Genomic DNA, 18,891 nt, shown 5'->3' with positions numbered 1-18,891 from the left:
GGCTGTTAACAGAGTGAATTGATGTTCTTCTTTGTTTTAACTCTCCAGAAATGCATCTTCTGCAGACACCGGGTTAAGAAGGTCTCTGGAGCCTGCATCCAGTGTTCCTACGGCCGCTGCCCGGCCTCCTTCCATGTCACATGTGCTCATGCTGCCGGGGTGCTGATGGAGCCTGATGATTGGCCATACGTGGTGAACATCACGTGCTTTCGACATAAGGCCAACCCAAATGTGGTAAGGCCTGCTCTCCCTTCCCAGGTGCCAAGATGTGTATGAATTCTACTCTGTAATGTTATTCATTGTTGACATGTCTAGATTTGAGGTGTGGGTTTCTGGAGGGCAGGGATTGTGCAATATTATTTACTCATATTTGCCCAGGACCAGTCAGTGTCTGGTGCATGTTACACACGTACATATTTTTTGAGTTGAATGAGTGAATGAATGAATGAATGAATGAACAGATGAAACTCACTATGCCTGTTCTGGTTTTGGATTTGTGTACCGGGCTGCTAAATGTTATGCATATTGTGCACTGCAGTATCAGGGTGAGGGTGAGACCATTTCTGGGACGGAGAGATGTGAGAGCTCCACCTTAGATTATGTGGTGCTTAATCTCCACAACTGTATACTCTGGCCTTCGGAGTTTATTTCATCTCTTCTAGAAGAAACAAAGAGAGCAACACAGGACAGTGAGAGGGGTGGTCATACACATTGGGGGCCTCGCTGCCTGAGATGGGATAAACTAGGGCAGTGGTCGGCAAACTGCGGCTCGTGAGCCGCGGTTTGCCGCTCTGTGGACTAATGAGTTTGCCGACCACTGCGTAAGGCATTACTCTTACCCAGAAGTTTTGACTTCAGGTTAAAGACATTAGTACATTATTAAAATGTTTTTTAAGTGTTTTTCCCTAAGGCAGTGGTCGGCAAACTCATTAGTCAACAGAGCGGCGAACCGCGGCTCGCGAGCTGCAGTTTGCCGACCACTGAACTAGGGGAAGCATGAGGCCCTGGGAGGGGTGAGGGCAGTCTCAGAAAAGTGGAAATGTTGAAGAGAAGTTTAGAGATCAATTTCTTCTGCCTTGACCATCTCACTCAGGACTGTACCTATTTCTGAGGAAAGAGTGTTTGCAACAAGTAACATGTGAGTTTAACTATAGTTCAGTCCTGAGTGAGTGGAGTCTTTCCTCTCTTTTAAATGCTTAGAAATGTTACGACAATGTAGAGATAGTTGCTGTGTTCCTATTATCTTTCCAGTTCACCGTAATTGTTTTCGGTTGCCAGTGAGGAGGCTAAAGCATTGTATCAGAGCTCAGCTTCACTACCTTGCTGCCCTTTGTTATTCCTGGGAGGCTTGGCCACAGACTAGTTGCAGCCTAACGTGCTTGTCTATGTCTCTAGTAACCTCCTGTGAGCAGCCTGCCAAGTCACCAGCATGGGCTTGAGGAGCCATGACCCACACAACAAGTCTCCCAAATTTTTTAACGATTCCAGCAACTTCCATGGGTGTCTTGAGAGATTCTTAATGTCTGTGGATTGGGACTTACTCTGTGAGGTTTTGTGTGAATGTGCAAATGTACAAAATGACATCACCAATTATGGCATCTATCTTAAAGTTATTTTCCATTGTCTTAGGTCTCAAGTAGAATATTTATTTGTGCTTTTTCTTTAGTTCCTTGAGTTCATGGACTCTTGCTAAGAATAGTATTATGTATTCAGCAGAAAATACATTTCAGCAACTTAAAAAAATGTTCCAGTGTTACCGTATTGCATCACGCTGGTGCTTTGCCATTTACAATGTCCAGTTAGTAGCATTACCTCATTAGATGTCATGGGGGGATGCATCTTGAGATGTAAATGAGGTCATGACCTCTGGAGTCAGAGCACTTGATGTTCACACCTTGATTCTGCACCTTATGTGGTAACACACGTGCACCTTATGCAGGTTTCTGTCTGTGCCTCCCATACATACAAAATGGCTGCCTACCTCCCCATGTGCTTTTAGACCACAGCACAGAGTAAGCCCTCAGAAGATGGAAGTGGTATCACTGCTTTCTCTTTTTACAATGACCACTACTACTGCTGGCTTCAGCGCTATAATCCTGTGGGAACTGGGATAAGAAACCTAAATGCAGTGATGGCTCAGTTCCTTGCCCAAGTAGATTCAGTTAATGAGTGGCAGGTGCTAGTATGTGAATGCATTCCAAACCTCAAACCTTGAATGGTGGTAGAGGTGTTCATCTGGGCTTGAGATTATACATTGCCATTTTAATATTCCAAAGTTCTGTGGTTACTGATGATTATATAGCCTTTACTATTAAAGAGATCCAGGTGTTTAATCAGGACCTCGTTCCTCTGAAGCATTATGTGTGTGGTTCAGTCACGTTTATGTTACTAATGTTCCATAAATGATGATGAAAAAGAAAATACTTGATTTTGAGGTGATTTAGAAACTACTCTATTCTTCTCTTTGAGCATGGTATGCCTTGTAAGGGCAGGGAAAACATCACATAATTTATAACATTACATATGGCAATCTTTTCTTATGAGGGAAGAATTTTAATGTTTCTAAATTGCCTTTGCAAAGTTCTCTAGTGGGAAGCACTATGAGCACAGGATTTCTGAAAAAATATTCTCATTAGCTCTTATTTACCCAGTATTCTTCAGTTAGACTCCAAGTATGGAGTCCTCCCCTAAATGTGTGACAGCAACTCCAGGGAGGAGCATTGTGATTGCCCCTGTTGCATTCAACGTTCTTTCCTTTTCAAGCATAACGAAGTCCAAATTCACTCACGTATTTCTCCTTGTGTAAACTGTGAATGCTAGGGCATGTGCTCCCGAGAGTCAGAACTGTGGTTTGTCTATGTTCTTAGCCATGCCTCGGGTATTTGGGAGTAATGAGCAATTGCTGAATCATAGCAGTGAGTACTATTAACATCAAGCTAACTTGGCAGCCTAACCCTGTCTTTTTCCAGAATAGAGGATGCTTATACAATTTGGGTGAAATGAAGTATAAAGCTATAGTTATTTCAATAGGATCTCCATTTTTACCCACTTTGGGGTTTTTGTCCCCCCCTCCCTTTTTTTGTTTCTTCCAATTATTTGCATTTTGCATCAAAAAGACCATCTTAAGGCAAATTCTAGTTTTCCTTTAATACCACAAATTATTTTATTTTTTAATATTTTTTATGGACTTCAGAGAGGAAGGGAGAGGGAGAGAGATAGAAACATCCATGATGAGAGAAAAATCATTGATTGGCTGCCTCCTGCATACCCCCCTATTGGGGATCGAGCCCACAACCTGGGCATGTGCCCTTGACTGGAATCGAACCTGGGACCCTTCATTCCGCAGGCCGACACACTATCCACTGAGCAAAACCAGCTAGGGCACAAATTATTTTAAATATACTGGCTTATTCAATGTTACTGAGCTTTGGGTGTAAAATATAATGATGCATAGTGTTATAAAAATTCTTTCATTAAACAGTAAGCACATTCTGTAATTTAAAAAAATACTATTTGAAAAAAAATAGGTAGTTTTCATATTCTTAAAGGTAGAAAGAAGTATGTACCAGAAAGTTCACAGATAATCCCTTTCATTTTAATCATCACAGGTCCACCATAGGGGTGCGCATGTGCAGAAGAGTGGTAGGTCTCTCTTGACACAGAGCAGAAGAGATGAGAAGAAGCAGGAAAGCTAGTCGGGAGGTGATGTCCTGTTGCAGGTGATAGGAGAAGGGGAATTGGATATCCAAGTGGCCATGTCAGGGGTGAGGAGAAGCACATTGGTTCTAGAGACCTGTTGGAGGTAGCCTCACAGGCCCTAGTAACTAATCAGGTGTGGGAGGGGGGGGAGGGAAGTCTCAAAGACAACCAGATAATGAGAACTCACCACATGTGAGAGTTGTGTCTGCTTTCAGTGTGGCCTTCTAATGCCAGTGAGCTTGCCATGGCTTCAAAGGGTTGACCCATCCAGTGTAGCTATGGGGTGATTCCATCCTTTCTTTCCCTTTTTATTTTACCTCCTTTAGTTTGGAGCTCAATCCCATGGCTTGAATATGACCCCTTTTAGTTTCTCTTCAATACTTTTTAGAAAGAGAACCAGAATTTAACTCACACTCATCTAACAATGGTGAGAATGGTGCCATTTCCACAAACTCTCTTCCTGTCTCCAGATCTCAGCTTCTTTGTGTATAGCTGGCAGTGGAATTGTTTTGGTGGTGGTTACTATTCTTATAATGATTTAGATTTTGCTAACCTCCATTCTGTTTAGTAAAGTTGATTATGACCAAGTATTCTCAGATCAGACTTGTGTATATTGATCTGGTATTTGTATATGGGTTGTTTCTTCTACATAAGTTATTTTCCAGATACCCGGCTGAATTTGTACTGATATTGAAAAACAGAGAGAATTCTGATCAAAGCAAAGTCTGGGGTAAAAAATTCTTAGCAAGGATTTAAAAAAAAATATTATAGTGACTCAGGAGGCCTGAATCTGATCAATCTTCTTAAATTAAAAATACATTTTAAAAAGAGAAGAAATCATTCACCTGTTATCAATAGAAGTAGTTTGTTGAGATCTCAATCCATTTGTGCCAGATGATAAAAGTTAAGCCTGGCTTGCCTGGGAGGAGAATTTTTAGCACAGACATTTTAGAATATTTACATCTGGAACCAGTCTTTTCCTTGCTCACTTTATCAGGTAAAACCAGTGAAGACAGTGTTTTTCTAAATTATATTGAGATAATTAAGTGTATCGCATTTTAAACTTCTGCACTTTATTTAATATGCCTTGTTTTCCTTTTTTACTTCCCCTCCTGTAGTCGTTTCCACAGGCAGGCTGGGTCAAGGAACCTAGAGCTAGAACAGGCTTGAGTGGATCCGAAGCACATCCCCGTGCCCTGGGCTCAGTTCCCTTTGGGGCCCATTGTTCCTGCCCTTTTAGTCAGTGCAGTTAGAGAGAGCCTGCCTTCTGTGGGGCCTTGGCTGTTCAGTCACAGGGCCTGGCTGTGGGGCATGCAGGAGAAGATCCAGGATACTGTCCCCAGAAGGTCCCCACAGTAACCTCACATCCCCTGCCAGAGGCTCTTCAACCTCCTTTGAGGCATCTTCAGCCACACCTTCCATCTTTCCCCCCTTTCCAGATTTCTTTCAAAGCCTGGTGTCTTGGTAAGGGTTTTTGTGCCAGTCCCCATCCGGGCACCAGCTGCAGTGGTCCAGGCCCATTTCTGATGCTACAGTGTTTCAAGGGGTGTTGAATTTGTGGGAAGAGAAAACAGATGCCTCCATTGCAGATTCCAATGTTAATCAGCCAAGGATACAGAAACTGATCAGAGCGTGGAGACCCCCGCAGGCAGAGCAGAGGTGGAGTGCCCTGGGTGGCCCAGGGTTGGCTGCTGTGGGATCTGAATGGAAGCTGTGCTTTGCTACCATACTCTTGCTCTATATTAGGGGTTTACACCTTCATTCTGGAAAATTTACTCTTAACCATCTGGGCCTTACCATTTAAGGAAAGTTTTGCAAGTAGTTGGCTCTTGCATCAGACACTGGCCAAGGCCATATACCCATTTGGGGGCAGAATGCAGTCAGTACCCAGGTGGCTCAGCATATTATCTCTGCCTTTAAATATAGCCTTTCACCAGACTCTGATTTCTTATCCTTTAATCTGGTTGGAGAAAAAAGAATGTAATTCAAGTGTATACTGTATTATAGTATAACTAGAGGCCCGGTGCATAAATTTGTGCATGGGTGGGGTCCCCTGGCGTGGCCTGCGGGGATTGGGCCGAAACTGGCAGTCCAATGCTGCCTGCTGCTTCTGCCTGCCGCTCCTGCTCATCCCGGCCCTGCTGCACTTGCCACGGGCTCGCGCCCAGTCAGTCCTGCTCAGGAGAGGCTCACACCATTGCAGGTGCACTCGCCAGCCATGAGCCCTGCGTCTGGTGCCTGACCCAAGGGGGTCAGGGTGGGGTCAGCCGGGATGCGAGTGGCCCTCTGGGCGGGCAGTGGGACACCCTTGCCCGCCTAGGATCTGGATCCGGATCTGTCCTGCTGATGTTCATGCCGGTTGTCGGGAGCCACCTGGCAGCCACTTTTATATTGTTTCTTCCTTGCAGAGCATCTAGGGAGGGGAAGCGACTGCAGTGCCCGAGGCCAACTTCCAGGAAGCCAGGGGCACTGTTGGGATCGTGCCAGTGGTGCCAGTCCATCAGTGCCTGACCTGTTCTCTGGAGATTGGACCTGCAGGACTACTGAGGGAGTGAGTGGCTGCCGCCGGGATGGTGGGCCACCTGGACGGGTTGTTAAACTGAGTAGCACTCCCACTGTGGGAGCACAGTGACCACCAGGGGGCAGCTCCTGCATTGAGCGCCTGCCCCCTGATGGTCAGTGCGCTTCATAGTGACTGGTTGACCAGTTGTTTGGTCACTTAGGCTTTTATATATAGAGATATAAATATAATAGACTAGAATTCGTGCACCAGTGGGGTCCCTCTGTCTGGCATGCGGGATCAGGCCAAAACCGGCTCTCCGACATCCCCCGAGGAGTCCTGGATTGTGAGAGGGTGCAGGCCAGGCCACGGGACCCCACTGGTGCACGATCGGGGATCGGGGCCAGGGAGGGACGTGGGAGGTTGGCCAACTGGGGAGGGTCCGTGGGAGGGCTCCAGGGCATGTCCAGCCCTTCTCACTCAGTCCCGATCGGCCGGACCCCAGCAGCCAGCTAACCTACCAGTCAGGAGGAGGCTGCGCATGCTGGTGAGGCCCAGAGTGGAAACGGAGATAGAGACGGGGCCTGCCCGAGCCGCCATGCCCGCTCAGGCGGCCCTGGAGCAGACACTGACAGGGGGCCTGGGGCACCCTCGGGCTGCCCCAGAGCGGACACTGACAGGGGGGCCTGGGGATGTTCCAGCTGCAACTCACCAGCAGTCCGCCTCTGCGTGTGAGCTGCAGAGGAAACACCTTTTCTTACTGCTCATTGACTAAGTTCCCTGTACACCACTAGCAGTGTTCTTGGTAACTTGGGTAATAAGAATCCAAGAAGGTGATCTAGGATTTTTCCACCTCACTCCTGGAGGAGAAAACAAGGTCCGCTGCTGGAGGGGCTAAGAAATGTCATATCCTGCCATAGCCGGTTTGGCTCAGTGAATAGAGCCTTGGCCTGCGGACTGCAGGGTCCGGGTTCGATTCTGATCAAGGGCATGTACCTAGGTTGCAGGTTCCTCCCTGGCTGGGGCCCAGGTCAGGGCTCATGCAGGAGGCAACCAATCAAAGTGTCCCTCTCACATTGATGTTTCTCTCTGTCTTTCCCTCTCTCTTCCATGCTCTCTAAAAATCAATGGAAAATATCCTCAGGTGAGGATAAAAAAAAAAAAAAAAACAGAAAGAAATGTCATATTCTATGAAAGAGACATTTTGAAAATGCCTAAAGAAAGTTATCATTTTTTCGTGGTGAAGGGACTGGAGTCTGTGTTGATGAAAACACCTTGGCAGCTGCGGCTGCCGGCAGTGGCAGCAGCAGCGGGGTGATGGGGGTGGCGCTTTCCTCTGATCAGCTGGTCACCTCCCACAGAAGGAGGCCAGACATCCCCTGAGGGCTCCCAGACTGTGAGAGGCGGAAGACTGGGCTGAGGTACTCCCCTCCACCCCCCAGTGCACGAATTTCATGCACTGGGCCTCTAGGCCTATCAAATAAAGAGTGAATATGCTAATTGACCATCACTCCATCACAAAAGATGGCTGCACCCGCAGCTGAGGCCAAGTTCACATAAGGAGCCTTAACAAGCAATCAGCAGGGACCTGAGGCTATGCCCTCCCCCGCCCCTGTGGGGCTTGACAGGGGACCTCACTCTTTCTAAGTTTGCCACCTTGTGACGGCAGGGCTTGACAGGGGACCTCAAGGTGTGCTTCCTGTCCTGGTGCTGGACTAGGGGACCTCAGGCTGCTCCCCCCGCCCCAGCACCAGGCCGGGGGACCTCAGCCTGTGCCCCCCACCAGATGGGGCTTGACAGGGGACTTCAGGCCGCACCCACCGCACCCGGCAGGGCTTGACAGGGGACCTCAGGCTGCGCTCCCCACCTGGCAGGGCTTGACAGGGGACCTCAAGGTGCGCTTCCTGTCCTGGTGCTGGGCTAGGGGAACTCAGGTTGCTCCCCCCGCCCCTGCGCCAGGCCGGGGGACCTCAGGTCGTGCCTCCCACCCAGCAGGGCTTAATGGGGGACCTCAAGGTGCACCCCCAGTGCTGGGTCAGGGGAATGCAGGCCGCAGCCCCGCCCAGCGGGGCTTGACCGGGGACCTGAGGCTGCACCCCCAGGCTGGTGGGGTTTGATGGGGACCTGAGGCTGCGCCCCCCACCCCGCCTGGTGGGGCTTGACGGAGGACCTCAAGGCACGCCCCCGCCCCGGTCTGGGCTGGGGGACCTCAGGACATGCCCCCCATCCTGGCGCTGGGCCAGGGGACCTGAGGCTACGCCCCCTGTCCGGCAGGGCTTGACAAGGGTGGGACTGGCCGGGTTTGGATCTAGCCCAATTTGGGGGGGCGGGGGCGCGTGAGTGGCCGGGTCGAGGTCTCACGTGATTTTGAGGTGCATGTGGGTGGGCAGGGACTTGACTCTGAGTCCTGTGAGGAGCCCCAGACTCTGATAGGAGGAAGGTTTTCATATACATTTTACTAATTTTCTTTCATCTCTGACACTTCTACTATAGAGAAAGGGCAAATAGCAATATTAAATTATTTCCTCTAATTAATCCCCTTTTAATGTGCACGAATTTCACGCATCAGGTCACTAGTATAATATAAATGTGTAATATATTGTACAAAATGTAGACTATTTTACTTTAACTTTTTATTCTGGCCTGTGAAACTACAAATTAATGCTGATTTTTAAACAAACATTTCAAGAAAAATCTGCAACTTGAGGCAGGTGTTTGACTTTTTCACAAGAGCACGCTCATCAGAATCAGGAGCCTCGGCAATGCTGTGCTTCCCACTGGGCTCTGTTATTCTCCCACGAAGTGCGTGTGGAGCCAATAGTCCCCCAGCAGACCCGGGCTCCACTGTGAGGGCCAACTGCCTGAGGAATATTTACAAGGCACACTTGATATTCAGCAAGTTCAAGGACCACACATACTGAGGGAAATCTAGTTTTCCATTCCAAAGACAACTTACTTGGTTGCTTCTTTCTCCCTCCTTCTCTCTCTCTCTCTCTCTCTCTCTCTCTCTCTCTCTCTCTCTCTCTCTCTTTCTCTCTTTCTTTTTTTGTAGGCAATGTGTGTTTCCATGTAAAATGCTTGCTCACTTTTCCATAGCATTAATATTTCTCAGTTCCCAGGACATTTTAAGATTTTCAGCAAATTATATTTCTCTTTTAGAAAAATAAGGCATGCATTATTGTCTGATAGCTTGTTAAGAAAATTAAGTGGTGACACGAATTCCATATTTTAACATTGGTGTTAGAGTCAAACACCATGAATACGGGGAGAAATATAAATGGAATGTGTCAACAGACATATGACAGCAAAGGATATTTGACATTCCAACATCTTGTAAAGCATAAGAAACAGGATTTTCAATTCCTTCAGGTAGAAAACAGTAATTAGATACTATAGTCATAGTGAAATCCATAGATATTGACAAAATGTAATGGAAGTATAACTTTTTATGATAACTGCAAGCAATAGAAAAGGCAATTAAGTAAGTTTCAACATTTCTATCTGAAGGACCATTCTCTATGTCGACATTATATGTCCATGCTCAACAAAGCTGATGTATAAAAGTCTAGATTAACTAGAAAGGCCTCCAGAGGCCTGCTGACAGGCAGCCAGGCAGCCTGGCATACCCCAACTTCTTTGTCCTGCCCTCTCACATTTCTCACATGCAGATCAATACTTCTTTTCTTTTCTGGTAAAATGGGCAGTTACTTGATCACTCCTTATCTGAAGTTGTCTTCTTTTCATCCTGAGGTATTACGTATCCTCTCGTCTTCTTGTCCCACACTGGGCATAGTGGGACAGTGAATTTATAGAGTGGTATCCAAAGAAACATACGAAATTCCTGTTTCTACATTCTTCAATGAAGCATTCTTTCAGTTTTTCTTTCAGCCATTTCTGGGTTGACATAGCACCAGCTTTTGCTTGAGCAGGAGACAGGGAGAAGTGAAGCCCTCTTTGTGGGCCTCGGATATCCTCCTGAGTTATTGTCCCCATTTTGTGTTTCTCTCCTTGAGTACTAAGTAGACCTTCTAGTCAAGTTGGTCTGCCTTTTCCCATACATCTGAGGAATTAGAAGAAAACACAGAATTTGAAAACTCTTGTATTCAGTAACTTTTAGTTGTACCTTAAAATCTGTTAACATATTCCTTTGTCACATATTTGGAGTAAAAAACAGCATCCTTACTAGAGACTGGGAAGTGGCTTTTGCTGAGGCTGTAGGGACCCAGAGATAACCCTTGGTGAAATGAGAGAACAGAAGGGCTGCAGGCATGAAACCGGGAAAGAGGGGTGACAACTACAGTCTCTCAGTTCTTTCCTTTCCTTTCCTGCCTCTACAGGAACCCCACACACTTCTCTCTCCATCACAGTGCTAGGCCCATACATGCATTTAATTAACACTAGATAGACTGAAAGATGGCCATTACCTTCTTGGTTAATAATGAACTGTAAAGACTGGTTTTATCCCCTTGGGTTAACACAATGAGCTAGCTGGGCAGAATCTGCCCTCCTGCTGCTGCTGTTGTGATGGGCAGGAGAAAGCTTTGGCTGACTTTTCTTCCACTATTCCTTTGGCTATTTATCCTAAAATTTTGAAAGAAACCAGGAAGCTTGTGCTTGATCAATCTCTCTCTCTCTCTCTCTCTCTCTCTCTCTCTCTCTCTCTCACCGATATAAGTAGTGTGTCTTTATAGAACCACTGAAGACTTGTTCCACCCTATTTTTCTCTCCTGTTCAAGGTACCATTTCCTTTGTTGGTAGCACTGTATCAATGTAGATAAAGTAAATACAAATAATAACGTGTATAGTGCCTTTATCGTTTCTGTGCATTTTCATACATAGTACATTATCTCATTTGGGCCTCACAGTAAATAATCTTGTGTGGAGTTATTATGATTGTATTTATTTTTTATAGCTGATGAAATGGAACTTCAAAGGGTTCAACTTCCTTACAAAAGTTTTGCATCTATTTTAGCTATTTTTATCCCATTCACAAACTTTAATTGAGATTCAAAAATCATTATTGGCAAGAGTACCATATAGTAAAACCTTATGCACCTTGCTTCTCCTATTGAAAATGTCTCATCCAAGATAATGAAACAAAATTGTTGTATTATCTTATAATTGAACAAATGCTTTCCCCCCTCATTTCCCCAAAATTGTAATTTCTTAAACATTTTTTCAAGATTATTTGGAGTATTTTAGATGCTTTGCATTTTCAGATAAATTTTAGAACCAGTTTGTTAATTTCTACACATATACTTAGAATTATTTAAATTATTGAGATTTTGTGAAGTTATAGTTCTCCCCCAATTTCACTCTTGCTACACAAGAAGCTCGAGGGCTCCTGAAATATAAATACCAAGGCAGAGCTTCTCAGGGCAGGCATCCATGGAAGACTCACCTGTTCTCTAGCAACTAATGAGAGTGAACATGTCTTAGGAACGCACATCAGGTTCCATCTTAGCAGTGGGATGCTGCCACAGCCCTCCAGCTCCACCAGTCTACCTGCTGTGAGCTTCCTCCCTGCTCTTTATGTAGCAAGTTGCTTACTCTTCAGACTAGAAAGTAGGAGGTGCTTACCTAGTGATAGTTTCCTACATTAACACAGGGAAGCACAGTTCTCCCATTCTAGTTCTCTTCACTTACCTCCCAAACAAGACCATGAGGTGAGCTCATGACTCAGATGGAAAAGAATTAGTTCCCCCCCCACTTTCTTCTGCAGTTTATTTGTTATACTTCTACACACGTTAAAGTGAGTAAGACCTAAGTCTGCTAGAAAACTGCTTACCACTATTTCCCACTTATTTTATGTTTGCACTTAAAAACCCATGAGAAATAAAAGTACATGTGAACAAGCAGACATGTAGAAAATTAAATACTTGTGACATTTTTATGAGTGTGCATGTGCATTTGTCTGTAGGAGCAATTATTTCTTCACGAAGCCCCAGGGCTTTAGGTTTTTCTGGGTAGGAGATTTTTACCAGGCTCTTGTAATTTTATGAAGAAAGCTGTCATTATTACAGGGCAGGTTTAGAGGAGTGACTTCTGCTGCATTCGTTTAGTAAAAGAAGGACAGTTTGTATTAATGCATTTACTCAGATCCCTCTAGAAATTTATATAAGATGGATACTTGAAAAGGTACAATAATATCTCAAAGGTTGTTACTTTGTAGAAGTAAGGGAGAAAAAATAAAGTGGAGAAGGTGGAAGGGTCAATGGCTAAACATGGAAATGTGCCTTTTTGTCTGTTCATGGGCTAAGTTACTTGGCTTTGTTTCTTCAGCTCCCTTGCCTTGCTGGCTCTGTGAGCCTCTGAGTACACTGTTTTATTTGGATTTACACCCTTCAGTAACATTTTATAGATGGTTAACCCAGTCATGGATTTTCCCAAGATGACATCTCTGCCCATGGCACATCTTGGCAGATATTGGGTGACCCTCATTTACAGCATAAACACAGATTAGCCTTGCAAAGTCTTGGATAAGACTTTAGGAATCTTGGATAAGAGCATAGGAATCTTCCTCCCTTTATCACACAGGACTCTTTCCCTCTAAACCCTCTCTGTAGAGGTCATATTGAACTAACTGTTCTCTGCTCTGTCAGAAACTTACTGGGATAAATTATATTTGAGAATATAGTACATATTCCAAACCCAGAACTTGTTAGATTCCTGTGTCAGTCAGTTACCCATTTCAGCTTCTATAAATTAACCATTTTACCCCAAAATTACCCATTTCATCTTCCATAAATTAACCTGTCACAGAGGTGTCTTCTTTGAGTTTCATTTCACCACCGTGTCCTTTTATGGACAGTGTGTACAAACATCATTATCTAGATGACTGCTGTTAAAAGATTGACTGATGTATGTCTAAATATCCCAGACAATAATATCTTTTTTATAATTTAGTATTAAGAAATATTTGTGTTTAGGGGATGAGAAAAAATATAATTACTTTCACTAAATTCCAGCTAGAATTGGACAATCCTGTCAGTTTTGAGTATAGGCAGCGATGGCATTAGCAGTTTCTGTGACCTGTCTGCAGTAGTAATCATGTCATCATTGTCACTAGACGTTAGTATTTAATACATTATTATAGAAGCATAGGTCTTAAACCACAAATTTGGTTTTTTTTCCAGTATAATTTGTTTCTTTTGTAATCTTGTGTGCTTTATTTTATGCAGTTAAAAACACCAATCTGAGCTGGGGTTCACAGGCTCACAAGGTGACCACTCTGCTTGCAAATGGCCTTCCCGCCATCTGTGCATGTGGGCTTCCTGGCTCTTTTGGGCCTGGCTCAGGTGTTTCCAGGGGTGAAGCCTTCTCTGGAAGGCCCCTTCCTGCCCCTACCTGGGTGCTCTTAATACCTACACTGTGGTCAGCCATGTCTGTCTTCCCTTCTGCCTGTGAGCTTTTGAGAGACTGGACCCTCTCCCTCCTTTATTTTAATCCTTAGCACCTAGCAGTGTGTCTTGCTTGTAATAAGCACTCAGGACTGCTTATTTAAATGCCGTGCTCCCACTCCATGCCGTCCATGCATTGCTTTTCCTCTTTTCATTGTGTGCCTGCCAGTTCTTTCTTGGCTCTGGCTCAGAGTTTACTGCTGTAAAGTTCTTGTCAGGTAAGGAGCGGTGATTTTTCCATCCTGTTTGCCAGCACTGCTTTAAATGTTCTGGAGTCAGCCTGATGGATGTTGGCATGCCTTTGATGAGCCAGTATTAGGGACATATTTTTCTCCCTACTCAGGTTGTAATCATTGATGATTAGCCATCTTTTCTCTAAGTGTGGAAATATATGTCAACATTGGTTAGAATCTTAGGAAAGTTAGAAAGCTTTGTAATAAGGGCCCATTTAATTTTTAAGCCCACCCTGATTGAAGGCAACATGGTATCAGTGGAGAGAAAACTCTTTCACATCTAAACAATTAGTTTTTATTATTGGTGTTGCCCTGTAGAGGTGGCTTAGTTTGATGGGAAGGACAGGTATAGCAATGAGTTTCAAAAAGACAATGAGGCTTTTTGTGTGTGTGTGTGTGTGTGTGTGTGTATTTTAAATGAATACAGCCCCAAACCTGAGCATAAAATACCCATATTGTGGGTTTGATCCCCAGCATACAGGAGGCAACTGATCAGTGTTTCTCTCTCACAGGGATATCTCTCTCTCTCTCTCTCTCTCTCTCTCTCTCTCTCTCTCTCTCTCTCTCTCTCTCTCCCTCCCCCCACCCCACCTCTCTCTAAAATCAATAGAAAAATAATCTATTCATTTGATTGAAACAACATTTCTTAGTAATGAGTAATGTTTATTAAGAACAAAATAAAAGTGCCTTTTTTGTTACATCACATTTGGCCTCAATGTGAGATATAAGTCAGATGAAATTTTATAATTAAATTTGTGTATCATTCCACTTTATAAAGTGTTCATTTCCTCAAGTCCTTCTTATATCATATTTACTGAACTGGAAGATAAATATTGAAGATGGTCTTACTAAGTAATTTGGCTTCAGCTTTTTTTTTTTAGCATCTCAGTTAAGTAGGTCTAACTGTGGATTGGTTGCTATTTGAAGAATTAGAAACTTGCAAGGACTCTTTTATTTTATTAATTTTAGTGTTTTCAAGAATTATTAAAGAAATATATAATGGAAAGTACAGAAAAGTACATAAAGAAACAAATAAGTACAATTTCATTACCTGGAGTTATACAGTTTAGTATACACTGAGTGGCCAGATTATTATGATCTCTGAACGCATAATAATCTGGCCACTCAGTGTATGTCCTATATAATAAAAGGCTAACATGGAAATTGTCCCCTCGACCAGGAGTTTGACCAGCAGGCAGGCTGGCCAACCCGCCCATGTCCCCTCCCCCTGGCCAGACTGACCGGACCCCACTCATGCACAAATTCATGCACCGGGCCTCTAATACACACACACACACACACACACACACACACACACACACACACACACACACACACTGAGTGGCTAGATTATTATGCGTTCAGAGATCATAATAATCTGGCCACTCAGTGTATTTTTTCATAGTATTTATTTTATATATTATCTGTGTGTGTTACAAACAATCACAACACTTAATGGCTTAAAGCAGTGGTTGGCAAACTGGCTCGCGAGCCACATGCGGCTCTTTGGACCCTTGAGTGTGGCTCTTCCACAAAATACCACGTGCGGGTGCGCACGTACAGTGCGATTGAAACTTCGTGGCCCATGTGCAGAAGTCAGTTTCCGGCTCTCAAAAGAAATTTCAGTCGTTGTACTGTTGATATTTGGCTCTGTTGACTAATGAGTTTGCCGACCACTGTCTTAAAGCAATGACAACTCTTTGGCTGGTGATTCTGTTGGTCATAGTTTAGGCTGGGATCAGCTGGGTGGTTCTTCTGTTCCAGGCTGGTTGCCTCATTCATCTGTGGTCAGGTGCAGAGCAGTTCTCCTTCTCTTGGCTGGATTCTCTCACATGTCTAGGGCCTCAGCTCTGGTCAATGTGATCTCTCATGCCAGCAGAGTAACTTGAGTTTGTTCATGTGACAGAATCTAGGGCCCCTGGAGAGACAGCAGAAATGTACAAGGCCTCTTGAGCAAAAGGCTTTGAGTTGGCATACTATTGCTTCTACTGTTTTCTTTTGGCCAAAGCAGGCTAAGCTACAAGGCTACCCCAGATCAAAGGATGGGGAAATAGACTTCAGCTCTTGATAGGAGGGGCTGCGAAGTCACATTGCAAGGTTGAGGGAAAAGGGAAGAGTGAAGATTCGTAGGCATTTTTGCACCTTATTGCAGTGTGTGTGTGCATGTCATATGTATGCATATGTGGAAACCGAGAGCTTATGCAGTTATTTCTGCATTTTTCATCACCAGATAGGCTTCAAATACCAGTGGCTATTTCAATGCTGTGAGATACTGGGGAGATGAAATGAATTTAAAAAATCTTTTTAAATCTTTTTATTTATATATTTAATATAAAGGGAGAGAGAGGGAGAGGGAGAGAAACATCAATGATGAAAGAATCATTGATCAGTTGCCTCCTGTATGCCCCCCACTGGGTATCCAGCCTGCAACCCAGGCATATGCCCTTACCGGGAATGGAACCATGACCTCCTGGTTCGTAGGTTGACACTATATCACTGAGCTACATTGAATTATTAAAGAAATATATAATGGAAAGTACAGAAAAGTACATAAAGAAACAAATAAGTACACATGGGGCCCAAGAGCCGCATGTGGCTCGCGAGCCGCAGTTTGCCGACCACTTCTTTAAGCCATTAAGTGTTGTGATGGTTTGTAACACACATGGGCTTAAATGAATTTTTATATGAGAAGTTCCTTAGAAAGTATGTAGAACAGAGGAGGCAGATACTCAATAAATCATAGTTTAAAAAGAAAGAAAAAGAAAATAAAAGTTCTTTAAGAAACTGCTTAAATCCCATCAGTCTAATTTCTGGTTGGTTTTATTTCTCCTCTGATTTCTTTCCACATTTACTCTTCTGGTTGATGATATCGAGGCACTGGTAATGGGAGAGAACTTGTTTCTGGGCCCTAGTTCAGCCTGTCACCAGCTGTGAGACTTTGGAAAAGTCACTTGACTTTGTATCTCTGTTACTTCATCTATTTAGTGAAAATAATTATTTCACAGAGTTATTGGGGGAGAATTTAATTCTCATGTGTATCGACATGTGTTGGGAACTCTAGATGTGTTATTATTTTTTAAGAACTCTTTGAACATTTGTTTTGTAGAATTTCTAGAACATTTTTTTACTTAACATTTTTTTCACATCCCCAGCATCTCAAACTGACTGATTTTAGCTTTTCTTTAAAAGAAGTTGTGTTAAAAACAAATAAAAACAACAGTTATTTCTGCTTAGTGCATATTAAAGAAAATTCGACTTTCACAGCCTTAGCCTGCATACTGATCTTCAAAATACCATGGCTATTTCTTTAATCTGATGGAGCCCCCTTGCATAACATCTGTCTTCTCTGATCAGAAATGACATTCTTAACATCAGTAGACTCGTGGGCTTTTCTAACAGGAAATACTTGTGAGGATGTATGATCAGTTATGGGGTATGCTTATCAATAAATTTTTCTTACAAAAATAAATCAGAAATCCTATCAAAATAGCACTATGAAAAAAATCTATTTTCCTTAGTACTTCCCATGAAATGGTCATGCTTGAAGCTTATGAATGTTTTTATTTAGATGAAGGCTCTATATTTAATCCGTGTGCTGGCCATCTTTCCATCCAGTCAATTTTCATAAATTTCATGTCCTAAGTAGGAAGAAAATGGTTGTGGTCTGGTGTCAACCTTTGCTCTGTCAAGTTTATATCACTTTTCTTTCCCTTGACTGGCTGCTTCCACTTACCACACCCTGTGAATTTCACTGTAACCCTCCTTTATTCCCTCCCACTACCGACATCATCCTTCCTTACCCCCAGAAAAAGAACGTCTTCCTGAAACTTGCTTTTACTTTGCCAGTTTCTAAACAGTGAATGAATCGAGTTCTCTCTTATTTTGAAAATGTGTTTGTACCCATCTTCATAGTTTATGCATTCATTTTTGTTCATTCATTCATTCATTCATTCACTCATTCACTATTTAGCAACAGCGTTGTACACACCCTGCTGGATGCCATGGATAAAAAGACAGATAGGGCCTAGTGCTGTCCTGTGGATGTGCCCTGTCGTAGGAGGGACAGTATATGAAAGTGACATTTGGCCAGGGCTTTAAGTGAGAGAGAAACGAGGCTCTGGGAGCCTGGGCAATGGGGTGGGGAGAAGACCACATTGTGCCTTCCTTCCTGAGGACCATAGCTCTGTGCTATGACAAGAGTTAGAGTCAGGAGTGGATGTGGTGAAGAGCAGGACAGTGATGATTTGGAGCTGGATTAAGCATTGTCATGTGAAATCAGGGTGCTGCACAGGCATACACACCGATTACTGAGTAAGGAGGGAGAAGTGGTTTACTGACCGGGTCTCTGGTATGTTCTTCATTTCCCAAAATGAAGCCATTTCACATTTGCTGAGGACAAATTGCCTGTGAGTCTAGGTATTTTATGTACTTTATACTATTTTACAGCAGACCTTCCTCATAAATATCCCCTTTTTGTAGATAAGCAAACTGAGGCTGAGGAAGGCTAAGTAACATCCCCAAGATCATATAGCTAAAGAAGCAGAGCTTAGAATTCAGATCCAAACCACTGTCTCCATAAGATGCTAAATCCAGTGTTAAAATAACAGGCACAAAGGAACAAATATCATAGTGAAATGCAGTTTGGAGTTCTCATCATCCTCATAGTAAAGGCTGGATCGGGCAAGGCTCATCCATGATGTTAAATTCAAGCATAGTGTGCAGGATATATGTGTGGTGCTAAAGTTCTCCCACAGATTGTTTATTATTAATAAAAGAAAAGGGTGATTATGAAGTGGAGAAATTGGACCATACTTTTGACCATGATAAAAATTCACATCCCCATGGAGAGGCAGACAAGCAGCATGTGCCTCCAGATGTGATATCCTGAGTGGAACATAGCATCACCTGTGTAGGGTTCTGGCCAAGAACATACAGCCTGGATCTGATCATGAGGAAACATCAGACAAATGCTCTATTCACAAAGCAGGGGGAAGGAGGAGTGTATCCTTCAAAAGTACCACTATCATAAAGGACAAAGGAAGGTTGGGGAAATGTTCCA

At 43.7% G+C, this 18,891-nt stretch overlaps 1 protein-coding gene across 3 annotated transcripts in view; it reads left to right on the top strand.

The window, feature by feature from the left end:
- Positions 1–18,891, top strand: part of KDM4C (lysine demethylase 4C) — a 375,701-nt gene that overhangs the window by 309,303 nt on the left and 47,507 nt on the right. For all 3 annotated transcript variants that reach the window (XM_080668088.1, XM_080668087.1, XM_080668089.1), the window contains one exon: positions 49–234. In XM_080668088.1, coding sequence (XP_080524214.1) covers positions 49–234 — 186 coding nt within the window. The remainder of the gene's footprint in view (positions 1–48; positions 235–18,891) is intronic.

The sequence above is a fragment of the Plecotus auritus genome (assembly GCF_963455305.1).
Source record: "Plecotus auritus genome assembly, chromosome: 5".
Classification (NCBI taxonomy): domain Eukaryota; kingdom Metazoa; phylum Chordata; class Mammalia; order Chiroptera; family Vespertilionidae; genus Plecotus; species Plecotus auritus.
The sequence above is the reverse complement of the archived record's forward strand: the minus strand, read 5'-3'. Positions and strand labels throughout refer to the sequence as shown.